The following is a 13,223-nucleotide window of genomic DNA, read 5'->3' as shown; positions in this document are numbered from 1 at the left end:
CTGACTATGACGGCCCTATAATGACTTCACCAAACTTATGGAGACAGCTACCAACCAGCAAGCCTACATATCTATCAATTTAACACCTTCTGTTACAAGCATGTTCAGTAGTGGTACCAAAGATGACAATTTAGCTTTATCAGAGATACTTTTTGCCAACTATGTATGATGGCTGATCACTTTATCTTGAATTATACATAAGGAATAAATATTTGAAACCCCTTATCTTCTATTTTTATCAAGTAAAAATGGATATGCAGGTGTTGAAAAGTATGGAATTATTGTTCCTTTAACACAAAAAAAGGAAGATATGCAGTTTAAACACACAAAAAAAAACATTGAGTACGTCGATAATAAATCTCCAGTTATGAGACCCAAACTCCAGCTGAAAATTTACAAATCTCCAGTTGTGGCTTGACAACTCTGTCACATGTCTGGATGTGTGTTTTGTGGTAGATGAGGCAAACTAAAATTAAGCATTTTTTTCATTTGTGAGGGGCATAACTCTGCTACAGCAGGGGCATAAAAATATCAGACTTAATAATTTACTTGTTTTACAAAGATAACTCTCAATAAAATGTAAGATAATAAAGTTGTAACTTACACGCCCCTGTAGATCCCCAAGTTTCCATAATTTCTCTTCCCTCACAGAGGTTGCCTCAGGCATATCTAATTCATAGGGTAAATCTTCCTCCATTTGCAATGTAGTGATAATATTTCCATTGGGTAATGGTGGCAGTTTAAATACTTTTTTCTGAAATTAATCAAAGTACATTGTTCCATACATTTACTATATTTTGTAAAGTAGAATGTTTTACCTGTGGTCATACTTCTGACTTTAAAATACCAAGGACACAACAAAAAATGTTCATCATTTCAAACTTAAACCATTTTGAGAATCAATCTACTATTTTTCACCACACATTGTATTTATAAATGAAAGAAGAATGTGATTAAGGACACAAATGGCCCACTCAAGCTTTGCATTTGATCAAGTTAAAATGGGACAAACTATAAAACAGTAAATGACTCACTTCACTTAAGCTTAAGGACAGAAATTGAAAAAACTGCATTTCCTTTTTGTTCCAGTAATAAAGGGGCATAACTCTGTGTTTTACACTCTCAAACTTATTTCCCTTTAAATTGGCCTACCTTATGAGGAGGTATTTTTATAGGTTTTCTTTGTTTGAAGCCTCTGTGTTTTACACTCTCAACCTCAACTACTTCTTGAACTTCTTCCTCTGGCTCAGACTCTTCCTGCGGAAAGAAATCAGATATATCATTTATCACTGTGCTTTATTGCATGACGGTCCATTTTAGACCAGCTAGTTAACCTGGTATAAAATAAAGTGATTTTGGGGTGAATAATTGCTTTATTGTTTATTCTATATATATATATAATTATATTTACATTTTTTCATTTACTTGATCTGATCTCAGAAGTGATAAAATTATACATTCAAAAACTCAAAATAACCAGTCAATATATAAAAATTAAGATTTGGTATGATTGCCAATGAGACAACTATCCACAAAAGACCAAAAAACTATAGGTCACTGTACGGCCTTCAACAATGAGCAAAGCCCATACTGCATAGTCAGCTATAAAAGGCCCTGATGTGATGTGCCAATATCAATACAACTGCATACCAAATATCTTTGACTTACCACTAGTGGTTCACCATAAACTAGACCTTATCACAAACTAATACATTGCTGCACCGCCATTGCCAACGCCAGAAACAGAATACCTATGTCTGGCTTTTTTATTTCGTCAAGCGAGACAAAAATTGTATTTTAAGGGAAACAGTCCTCTAAGGAGTCAACTGACAATTTCTGCAATGCTGACAATTTGTATATAATGTTGTCAATGCATTTTCAATCAAAATATTTAAGTTACAGCTTCTACACTGTAAATTTAGATATTACTGTGTGCATTTATTATTGCGATTTTGTCATTTTAGACTAAAATGTGATTTTAATTTTGTGATATTCAGAGAAATAATGTTTGATTCATATAAAAATTTCAAAATGCAAGTTTTAATTATAGTGATTATAACCCTGTCACTTTTTTCGCAATAATCAATAACTGCTCCATGAGTGCATGATACGCAGTAAAAGTGCCGTAATTCAAAAGGTTTAAATCTTATTTTCACCAAAAAGTATACAGATCATTTGACCATCATAAGAAACAACTAAATTAAGTTTCATGAAATTTGGATAAGGCGTTTTGGTCGCGACATGTTTACACAGGACAGACAGACGAACAGACTGATAAACAGACAGACGGACACTGGACATTTGTATACCATAATACATCCTGTAAAAATTTTGATGGGCATATAAAAAAATTCTAATAATTTCTGAATTTACAGTAATAAATCAACCTCCTGCTTTTAAAATTGTGATGGTGCAATAAATGATTTTCCCCAATACATTACCTCTGCCTTCTCTTCCTCTTCCTTTACTTTATCAGTGGGTGTTGGAGGGGGAACGGATGGCTTCTTCTAAAATTACAATCTTTCCATGTTATATATTATACACTTTTATACATTTATATAAATTGCAATCTTTCCACGTTATATATTATACACTTTTATACATTTATATAAATTGGAATCTTTCCATGTTATATATTATACACTTTTATACATTTATATAAATTGGAATCTTTCCATGTTATATTTTATACACTTTTATACATTTATATAAATTGCAATCTTTCCATGTCATTTGTTAATACAATATTGCACATTTATATCAAGTTATCTGATATATTATAAAATTGAATTGAGCCAACAAATGTATTGAGGTTGATATAACATAGCTTAGTTAAATATTTTAAATAATGTAAAAAAAAATCCCCCATTTTTTTCCAAAATTATGAAATTATTTTGCCTCCTGTAAACTGTTTTTTCATCAAAAACTACCTTTTTTGCACATAACCCTATTTAACTGATTTCTAAATGATTTATTTTTGCAATAATATTAGTGTGTACAAGTTTCATGTAAGAGAAAATACAAATCTAATTTACATTAAGCAGCCAATTTTGTTCAAAATAAGTAAAGAAACATTGCATTAAATTATTCACTTGCAAGTGAAAAACTCAACCTCATTTAATCTGTATTCATGTGATTTTTAATTCAACCCATTAGCTAGAGATTAGTCGCATATATATAATCATGTTCAGCCATGAAAAGGAAAAGAATGTCAACATGGAGTCAAAAAATGTTAACCATTTCGTTGACTGATTCTATTAAAAAAAAATCATTCTTATTAATAGGATACTCAAGAACCTACTATACATGTTAGCTGTCACAAAGAGTAAGGATTATTATCAATAATATATGTCTCTGCTGTGACATACCTGTGGTTCATATGCCAGCTGTAATCTTAACTCTGAGATCTCTTTATAAGCCTCACTAAGCTTAAGTTATGTGACATACCTGTGGTTCATATGCCAGCTGTAATCTTAACTCTGAGATCTCTTTATAAGCCTCACTGAGCTTAAGTTCTGTGACATACCTGTGGTTCATATGCCAGCTGTAATCTTAACTCTGAGATCTCTTTATAAGCCTCACTGAGCTTAAGTTCTGTGAAATACCTGTGGTTCATACGCCAGCTGTAATCTTAACTCAGAGATTTCTTTATAAGCCTCACTGAGCTTAAGTTCTGTTACATACCTGTGGTTCATATGCCAGCTGTAATCTTAACTCAGAGATCTCTTTATAAGCCTCACTGAGCTTAAGTTCTGTGACATACCTGTGGTTCATATGCCAGCTGTAACCTTAACTCGGAGATCTCTTTATACGCCTCACTGAGCTTAAGTTCTGTATCAGCTAGACTTTTCTGGAAGTAGGTCAACCTGCTTTTTAACCTATTTATTTCTTCCTCTTTATTGCTGTCAACAGACACCTGAAAAAATATAGATCCAAAATTTAATTTTGGATGTAACACATCTTTTGATTGGCTGATATTATTTTGTTATCCGCCCATAGATATAATTTGGTCGTGACCATGACGTCGTCATCGTTTTTTCATGGTTTTCTACAGTTTAAAATGGAAATTAGAATTAAATTATAAGAAATGACTTTAATATTTTTTCTGTCTATTGGAAATAACATGAAAAATGTGGTGCACACTGTTAAATAACCCGCTATGCGCGTTATTCAGTGTGCATCAAAATTTTATGTTATTTCTTCATAGACAGAAAAAATATTAAAGTCATCCCTTAATTACATTTCATTTTATATATCTTTATAACCTATAACTCAGTTGCTAATTATAAGTCATATCTTAGTATTATATTCATATTAAGGATAATACACAAAAGATTATCAAAGTCCTATAACTCCAATGAAAATTGTTAAATCAAACTGACCTGATTACATGGTTGAGTGAATATTAACCACAAATAATCAGACCAAAAAACAAAAAAAAGGTATTTGGGGCAGACAGATGGACCAATATGGACCGTAACCATACCTCGATGTGGCCTAATGTTTGATGGACAAAAATAAGTTTGGTCAAAAAATCTTTTCAGGGAGATGCAGGTTTGAACAAATTCCTTACTTTTGCAACTCTTTCTAAATCACTCATCAGTTTTATAAACTGATTACATACTTACTACAGGTGTCACAGGGCTATTTTCTGATTGTTTACATCTTGGACATTTCACCTGAATAGGTTCTAAACTGAAAACAAACAATACATTCAAAAGTTAATGTTTTGTTCTGTACGCAATAACTTTCATGAATTTTATGACTTTTTAACAAAGATAAATTGATCTTCTTCAAGAAGAAGCCTAACTTAATCGTCAACTCAATTTAAGCATGTTTGAGTTACTCCAATGCTAAAATGCTTTCCTGATTTTACAGAGTTATCTCCCTGTAGTGTGATAATTGGCTCTTAATTCTACCTATATATTGTTACAGGCACATGATTGCTTTTTAATTAAAATCAGATGGTTCAATTTCATGTTTAGGTGGTACCTTACACTACAGGGAGATAACTCTGTAAAATCAGGAAAGCATTTAATCACTTTGTATTGTTAAGAAAATATTAAGCCTCTCAATGATCAAAATGATACAATAAGCAATAATCAGAAAACCCAACCCTTTGCCTCCATAAGTCACTTTAAACATGTCAATAGTATGACCACAAACAAAATAAATCAATTTACCGAAAATATTCATATGAAAAGATTTTCGCTTACTGAAAGCTTTGTTGCAAAAAATATTCAGAAGTTTTTCTGGGATGAAGGCATAGAAAATTGATCATTTTTTGGTTGAAATTTTCTAGCTATTTGTGAGAAATGTGGAACAATCAATAGCATAAATATGTACCAACTTTAGATCAATTATTACAGAATTGCTTTTACTTCATACAAAGTGTGAAGGTTTTATAATTAGTTACTGTCCAGATTCTCTTTGTTAACCAATTATATATGTGTTAATATTATTACACAATTATATATGTGTTAATATTATTACACAAACCTTCTACAAGCATATTTCTCCAGTTCTAACTCAATATCAGCAATCTTGTCTGTCAAAACATCATTTTCATCTTTGAGTGTTACAACCTGGCTGGTCTGAACAAAATAATAACAGATACAAAGTTACCAAACCTACTTGCCTATAAGTCAAATGTTAAAAAGTTTTTGTTGAAAATAAATGACTACCGGTAGTTATGAAAATTAATAAAACAAAATATATTGGCAATTAACAGCTTTTGTTTTTAAAATTTTATATTACTGCTAAGCCATCTAATTCCTTTATAGGTAGGTAATCCACATTTGCAGAGTTTTCTTGTTCCAAAATATTCCCTTAAACCTAATATAAACACACTAAAACTGTTATGAAATTACATGTTATTTCAAAATTTATGACTGGAACAGAGAGTGAAAACCATTTGTAATGTGAATAAACTTCCAGCATATCTATAAATTGTCTGTCTAATAATTACCTGTTCTTTCAGGGAATCTTCTGAGTTTATCTCTTGATTTTGCAGCCTTTTCACTTCCTACAATTTATAAAAACTACCAGTAGAGACTAATGTTTCTAAATCAAATATAATTTCATTTCAAGAAAGATATCAGTTAATATAGTACTTTTAGATGGAACCATCTCAAATGACCCTTTAAACAAGAATGTGTCCCCAATACATGGATGCCCCATCCACACTATCATTTTCTATGTTCAGTGGATCATGAAAATGGGATAAAATCTTTAATTTGGCATTAAAATTAGAAGGATCATATCATAAGGAACATGTGTACTAAGTTTCAAGTTGGTTGGACTCCAACTTAATCAAAAACTACCTTGACCAAAAACTTTAACCTGAAGCGGGACGAATGCATGGAGGAACGAACGGACGAACAGACCCACAGACCAGAAAACCTAATGCCCCTCTTCTATCGTAGGTGGGGCATTAACAATGTGATTTTGTTCACTAATTAGCTAGACTGTTTTCCAATAAGTGATTACAAACCTGTGCCAGAATCTTAAGAGCCTCTCTTTGATCCCTGATACATGACCTTAACAAGGTCGCATCACTGCTCGTTTCATGCACAGGTACATCTCCATCAAGGAACTGAAACAAATAAGAACATCATGTTACCGCAAATATTTTAATACCCATTTTCAGTCAGAGAACCTTGGTTAAAAAAAACCTCATATATACTCCATCTACACTCCTTTAAGAAATACCTTTCTCTAAATTTATTTCACAATAATTTCAGTCTCTATTTGACATCTGTGACCATAATATTAAAACTGCTGACCAGGTAATCAATAGTGATCTATCCTCCATGTAACTATATACCAAAGTTTAGTTCAAATTCATGTTATCATTCTTGAACCATTTAAACAGGATGATTTGACAAATCAATATGATTTATTTCTCTCTTTAAATGGGACCAGGCCTTGAAGTCATAAAACATTCAAATATGTTTTTTGTACTAACTCCAAAATCAACCAATCAAAATGCTGGATTTCATGTTGCAGGCATGCTTTTTTTGCTGAGAGCCCTGATTAGTTTAGTCATATTCTAAATTCTGAATAAGCATGTTATCTTCATTTAAATGCCTGGGCCCATGTCACTCAATCTTTGTATCACTAAATGCTGACTTACCTCTGCTATGACACCTGATAAAGTCAGCTTGAGTTTTCTCCCTTTATCAGTTGAATCAGATTTGTCTGCTTTAGTAGCTGGTTTGACAACATCCTTTATTCCTTGGACCATCACTGCTGATTTCTTGACCATTAATGTAGGTGGGGCAAGCACTGCAGCAGGCTTACTTTTTTCTACAGTTGACTGCTTCTTTAATGCCTAATTTAATTAAGAAAGATCACATGTTATTTCTTTTTATTTGAATATTTGACAGAGAGATATGTCTTCCCCATATTGTTTTACCATCAGAGGGTATGCATTATTAACTAACCTTATCACAAACAATAACATGTAAATCATTTCAGTTTCAATAGTTCTAACTAAGGAGCATATCCAAATAATCTCATGGAAATGATATGTGGCAATGCTTATATAATTTCATACAAATATCAATGACTTTATATAAGTATAATTCTTATATCATTTGCATATCTATAAATACTTGAATTGGATTGGTCAAGTAGAATTTTTCTCTTGGTTTACACTTCGATAAACCATGTTTCCGAAACTACTTTTGTAATCTATTCATGCGCGATACACATTATTGCAGGGATACTCGGATTTTCAGCAAGTTGAGATTATAAAACAATTGAATAACAGTTTTTTCTGTTCTAACGCATACATAACCAAAAAAAAAATGAAATAAAATAAATGCACTAAAGCTTCGAAAATGTAAAAAAATAAAATTTAAATGAAATTCCGGGAAATTTCACGAATGATTTGGCGAATTTACGTCATGGCAAAACACGACGTCATAAGATTGAAAACTTTCAGACGGGAGATTATTTCGTTACTTGTACGCTTCAAATTCGGAAAATATCTAATTAAAATGAAGTTTTTGAGGTAGGTGCTAGTTCATTTTAGATTCTGTTACATTTATCGAACATTTAAGTTTTTTAGAAAGTCAAGATGGCGGCGTACTCCTGAGTTACGACATGTCATTGTGCTTCTGATGGTACATATAGTAGTCATCATAGTAATAATGTAAATTAATAATCGCGTATGTTTGGCTGAAGAATTATATGGATTAAACACATTTTTTCTAGAGGTTATTGATGTGTAAACCTGGTCTCTAACTCACAAACTTGACATAAAAGTCCTTCGGACTTTTATTCAGTTTGTGAGTTAACCGCCCAGGTTTACACATCAATAACCTCTAGAAAAAATGTGTTTAATCCTATAGTAACCGGAGAGCACGTATTTACTCTGCAAATTCATATCCTCACCACCGGGATTCAAACCACGGTCGTCTGCGTGACAGTCAGTGTGTTAACCCACTGAGCCAAAGAATCGATTCCCTTGCTCAGTTGATTAAGACTGGCTTTATATGTTCTACCTGTACTAAGGGGAAGCAACCCAGCTACATGAGAAACATCCCTTAAACTGACCTATTCACAAGTTTGACATATTGTTGAAGTTGCCAGAAACTGCACAGGTAATCTTTTGTGAGACAAGAAGAAACTGGAGGCTCCAAAGAACATGTATTGTCTACCTGGTATGGGAATGGAAAGCTAGCTTACATCAACATATAAAAATAATTCACCAAAATTTTTATAAAAGTATTTCTAAGTTATTGTTTTACTGCATACTTCATTACGTTTTATTGTTAGTACCAAACAGGTTAACAGTATTTTATGCTGAGTTCACATGTAATTCGAATTGGATTCACATTAACTAATTAGAATTAGTTTAATTCGCATTTGAAACGTTTTACATCCTAACATCAATTCTAATTTGAATTGCAATGCAGGTAAAATTTGCTTAACTGTCCAAACGACGTTAGCTTTTAATTCGTATTAGCAAAAAGGTATTTCTAATGAAAATTGACTAATTCAAATTAGTTAATTTTGAATCAATGCTGAACGCAATAAGTGAAGTCCATTCCCATTCGATTTGAATTCAATTGGAATTAAATGTCCGTGTGAACGTGGCATTAAAGTTAAATTTGACTACATACTTGATTACATTTTATTGTAAGTACTGAACAGGTTAACAGTATTTTTAAGTTATTGTTTGACTACATACGTGATTACCTTTTATTGTAAGTACTGAACAGGTTAACAGTATTTTTAAGTTATTGTTTGACTACATATGTGATTACCTTTTATTGTAAGTACTGAACAGGTTAACAGTATTTTTAAGTTATTGTTTGACTACATACGTGATTACCTTTTATTGTAAGTACTGAACAGGTTAACAGTATTTTTAAGTTATTGTTTGACTACATATGTGATTACCTTTTATTGTAAGTACTGAACAGGTTAACAGTATTTTTAAGTTATTGTTTGACTACATATGTGATTACATTTTATTGTAAGTACTGAACAGGTTAACAGTATTTTTAAGTTATTGTTTGACTACATATGTGATTACCTTTTATTGTAAGTACTGAACAGGTTAACAGTATTTTTAAGTTATTGTTTGACTACATATGTGATTACCTTTTATTGTAAGTACTGAACAGGTTAACAGTATTTTTAAGTTATTGTTTGACTACATACGTGATTACCTTTTATTGTAAGTACTGAACAGGTTAACAGTATTTTTAAGTTATTGTTTGACTACATACGTGATTACCTTTTATTGTAAGTACTGAACAGGTTAACAGTATTTTTAAGTTATTGTTTGACTACATATGTGATTACCTTTTATTGTAAGTACTGAACAGGTTAACAGTATTATTTTTAAGTTATTGTTTGACTACATACCTGATTACATTTTATTGTAAGTACTGAACAGGTTAACAGTATTTTTAAGTTATTGTTTGACTACATATGTGATTACCTTTTATTGTAAGTACTGAACAGGTTAACAGTATTTTTAAGTTATTGTTTGACTACATACGTGATTACCTTTTATTGTAAGTACTGAACAGGTTAACAGTATTTTTAAGTTATTGTTTGACTACATATGTGATTACCTTTTATTGTAAGTACTGAACAGGTTAACAGTATTTTTAAGTTATTGTTTGACTACATATGTGATTACATTTTATTGTAAGTACTGAACAGGTTAACAGTATTTTTAAGTTATTGTTTGACTACATATGTGATTACCTTTTATTGTAAGTACTGAACAGGTTAACAGTATTTTTAAGTTATTGTTTGACTACATATGTGATTACCTTTTATTGTAAGTACTGAACAGGTTAACAGTATTTTTAAGTTATTGTTTGACTACATACGTGATTACCTTTTATTGTAAGTACTGAACAGGTTAACAGTATTTTTAAGTTATTGTTTGACTACATACGTGATTACCTTTTATTGTAAGTACTGAACAGGTTAACAGTATTTTTAAGTTATTGTTTGACTACATATGTGATTACCTTTTATTGTAAGTACTGAACAGGTTAACAGTATTTTTCATACCTTATTAGCTTTATCAAGGTCACTTTTTAATCGAACAACTTTTTCTTGAAGTTCTCGTAAATTCATGTTTAGTTCTGTATTTTCATCTGATAACTGAGCTGTAACCTAAAAATAATCACAAAAAACAAAACAGAAAGACGGTACAATAATAATATGATAACTAAAAGTATAATTCTACTGGACATTTTTAAAATAATATTATTTCTCTGTAAAATATTGTTAGCCGTGGATCAAAATTAGCTTTCAATTTCTTTGAAAAACATCATTTATAAACTCCTAAGCTTTATCTAACTTAACATTTACTTGAAATAAAATGATAACAGATTTCTACAGTATAAAAAAACAAATGTTAACAAAATTCTATTATATTGCAATAAAATATTCTGAGTAGACTGAATCTCAAACACACATTTTTTAGGAAATTGCCTTGAAATAAAACTCTTCCATGAGTATTAATAGACAAATCAAGCCATACTCAGTGTTTTGGGGAGCTTTTTCTGATTTACCACAGAACACTGGTTTAACAAGCAAAGACAAAATAGTTTATACATTACCACAACAATAGTCCTGTTGATCATTCTACAAAATTCTTATAACAAAAGGCAGTTAACATCAATACATAATATACAACTCAAAATAAGTTACTCAAGACCAATATGTTTCCCCCAACTACTTTTTGATCTAGCTTTTAAATGTTTCATTTGTTTCCTGATGGCTGACGTATGAATAAAATGCTGTATGTTTTAGTTGTTATAAAATATATTGACATTTCATCATTTTGTTGTGATAGCCATCATATTAGTAGAATAGATCTTTTGACAATAAGTCTAACGCCCATTGTTTATACATGTAGCATGTAATGTCATGACCCTACAACCAACTGTTGAAGAATTTTTTAAATCATGTTATCAAGTAAAACAGTTTTGTGGATTTCCCACAGATCCTATTTTCATATAGTATAATAGTTGAAGTAAAATATTCATGTGGGCTTTGTTAATTTTAGTTTCTTATATATATTTCAGAGTTTAGTATGACGCCCATTTCACTGAACTAGTATACATTTTTGTTTCAGGCCAGCTGAAGCATGCCTCTGGGTACATGAATTTCTCACTGCATTGAAGACCTATGTTGGGTGGCAATTGTGCTGTATATTCATTTTTCTTTTTTGTTACGTGTGTATGGATTATAAGTTAAAACATCATGTCCATTTATTTATATTGGCCCAGTTTTTGTTGTATCAGTATTTGCACATGTACTTACCTTTTTATCTCTTTTTATATCTGCTTGCAGACTAAAATGGTAAAAAGTTAATGGTTTTAAAATAGTTAAACAGGCTTCAGGTATCATACACATTTATTCAAATTTTTCCAATATATAAAGTTCAACTTCATGATAAGTCTAATTTCATATTTATTAGCACTTCTGTCTGCAAATTTCCCATTCATAACTTACATATGTATTACAACTATGGTTGCCATTCCCTTTGTCAAAGCTAATTTAGTTCACTGCACTTTTTAGGCTGCTTTTGTTTTCATGCTCCTATTTTTTTTCTTCTAGTATTGGCATTTCATACATTTGGTCTCCAGATATTCCAAGAAACTTGTGTAACTAACACAGTATCATACATATTATTTATACAATATTCAGCAAGTTTCAAAGTACATAACTTATTTTAAATACTGTTTTTATGCATACTTTGGGAAATGTTTGATCTTTATTGAAGGCCACTTATTTCTACTTATTTTACATAACTTGGTGAATTATTGACTAGCATGAAAAAGCTACAAATGTATATTTCCAGCGTTATCTTTTTTTTAAATAGCCTGTTTTAATGCATGTTTTTGGAAATTATTGACTGTCATGGAAAACCTTTTTGTCTCTCTTTTAAAGCTGACATCTCTACAAATAACTGTGACTACTTTAAACACAATTTTTTGTTTCTTTTCATAATTCTCTTGGGTTTTTTTTCTAATTCATTTTCAATCTAATACATTTCCTTTACTTACCTTTTAACCTGCTTTTGCTGCTTTTCTAAATTTTTCATCAGTTCTTTCAGATGTCCTCCAAGATGCATCAACTCTAAAAATAAATAATCAGGATTACATGCAATAGTTTAAGTGTGAGTCAGGTATAGAATGCCATAATAGAAAAAGTGTATTGTCCACAAAAAAACATAAAATCAGTGTTATATAAAAATCCACCCTGCTTGATGCAGTTACTTAAGACATTTGTCTATGAAGTTTAATGTCATAAATTGATACAGTGTAGTCATTTCTTTTACTCGAGATCGCTTGATGGGTGTCACATGAGGAGCAGAATCTGCTTACCCTTCCAGAGCACCTGAGATCACCCTTAGTTTTTGGTGGGGTTCGTGTTGTTTATTCTTTGGTTTTCTATGTTGTGTCATATGTACTATTGTTTCTCTGATTGTCCTTTTCATATTTAGCCATGGCGTTGTCAGTTTGTTTTCCATTTGTGAGTTTGACTGTCCCTCTGGTATGTCCCTCTCTTTTAATGTCATATATTGATACAGTGTAGTCATTTCTTTTCCATTTTGTGTGAAAAATATATGTGGTGAATGCATAAAGTGACTTTTATAATCAAAGTGATTCTAGCTAAAACACCTTATCACGGAACATAATCATGTAACATACTCATGAAACATACTCATGGAACAT

At 31.1% G+C, this 13,223-nt stretch overlaps 1 protein-coding gene across 1 annotated transcript in view; it reads right to left on the bottom strand.

Annotated features, from left to right (window-relative positions):
• The window catches only part of LOC134711153 (uncharacterized), a 53,357-nt gene that overhangs the window by 31,828 nt on the left and 8,306 nt on the right, over positions 1–13,223 (bottom strand). Inside the window, exons 10-21 of the mRNA XM_063571599.1 lie at positions 12,552–12,624; positions 11,806–11,836; positions 10,546–10,650; positions 7,136–7,333; positions 6,494–6,595; positions 5,969–6,025; positions 5,500–5,594; positions 4,629–4,695; positions 3,764–3,916; positions 2,442–2,507; positions 1,153–1,257; positions 605–754 (exon numbers count right to left, since the gene is read on the bottom strand). Of these exons, the coding sequence (XP_063427669.1) occupies positions 605–754; positions 1,153–1,257; positions 2,442–2,507; positions 3,764–3,916; positions 4,629–4,695; positions 5,500–5,594; positions 5,969–6,025; positions 6,494–6,595; positions 7,136–7,333; positions 10,546–10,650; positions 11,806–11,836; positions 12,552–12,624 (1,202 nt within the window). The remainder of the gene's footprint in view (positions 1–604; positions 755–1,152; positions 1,258–2,441; positions 2,508–3,763; positions 3,917–4,628; positions 4,696–5,499; positions 5,595–5,968; positions 6,026–6,493; positions 6,596–7,135; positions 7,334–10,545; positions 10,651–11,805; positions 11,837–12,551; positions 12,625–13,223) is intronic.

Source organism: Mytilus trossulus, chromosome 3 (assembly GCF_036588685.1).
Source record: "Mytilus trossulus isolate FHL-02 chromosome 3, PNRI_Mtr1.1.1.hap1, whole genome shotgun sequence".
Lineage (NCBI taxonomy): Eukaryota > Metazoa > Mollusca > Bivalvia > Mytilida > Mytilidae > Mytilus > Mytilus trossulus.
Note: the sequence above shows the minus strand (reverse complement) of the source record. Positions and strands in the feature narration are given on the sequence as shown.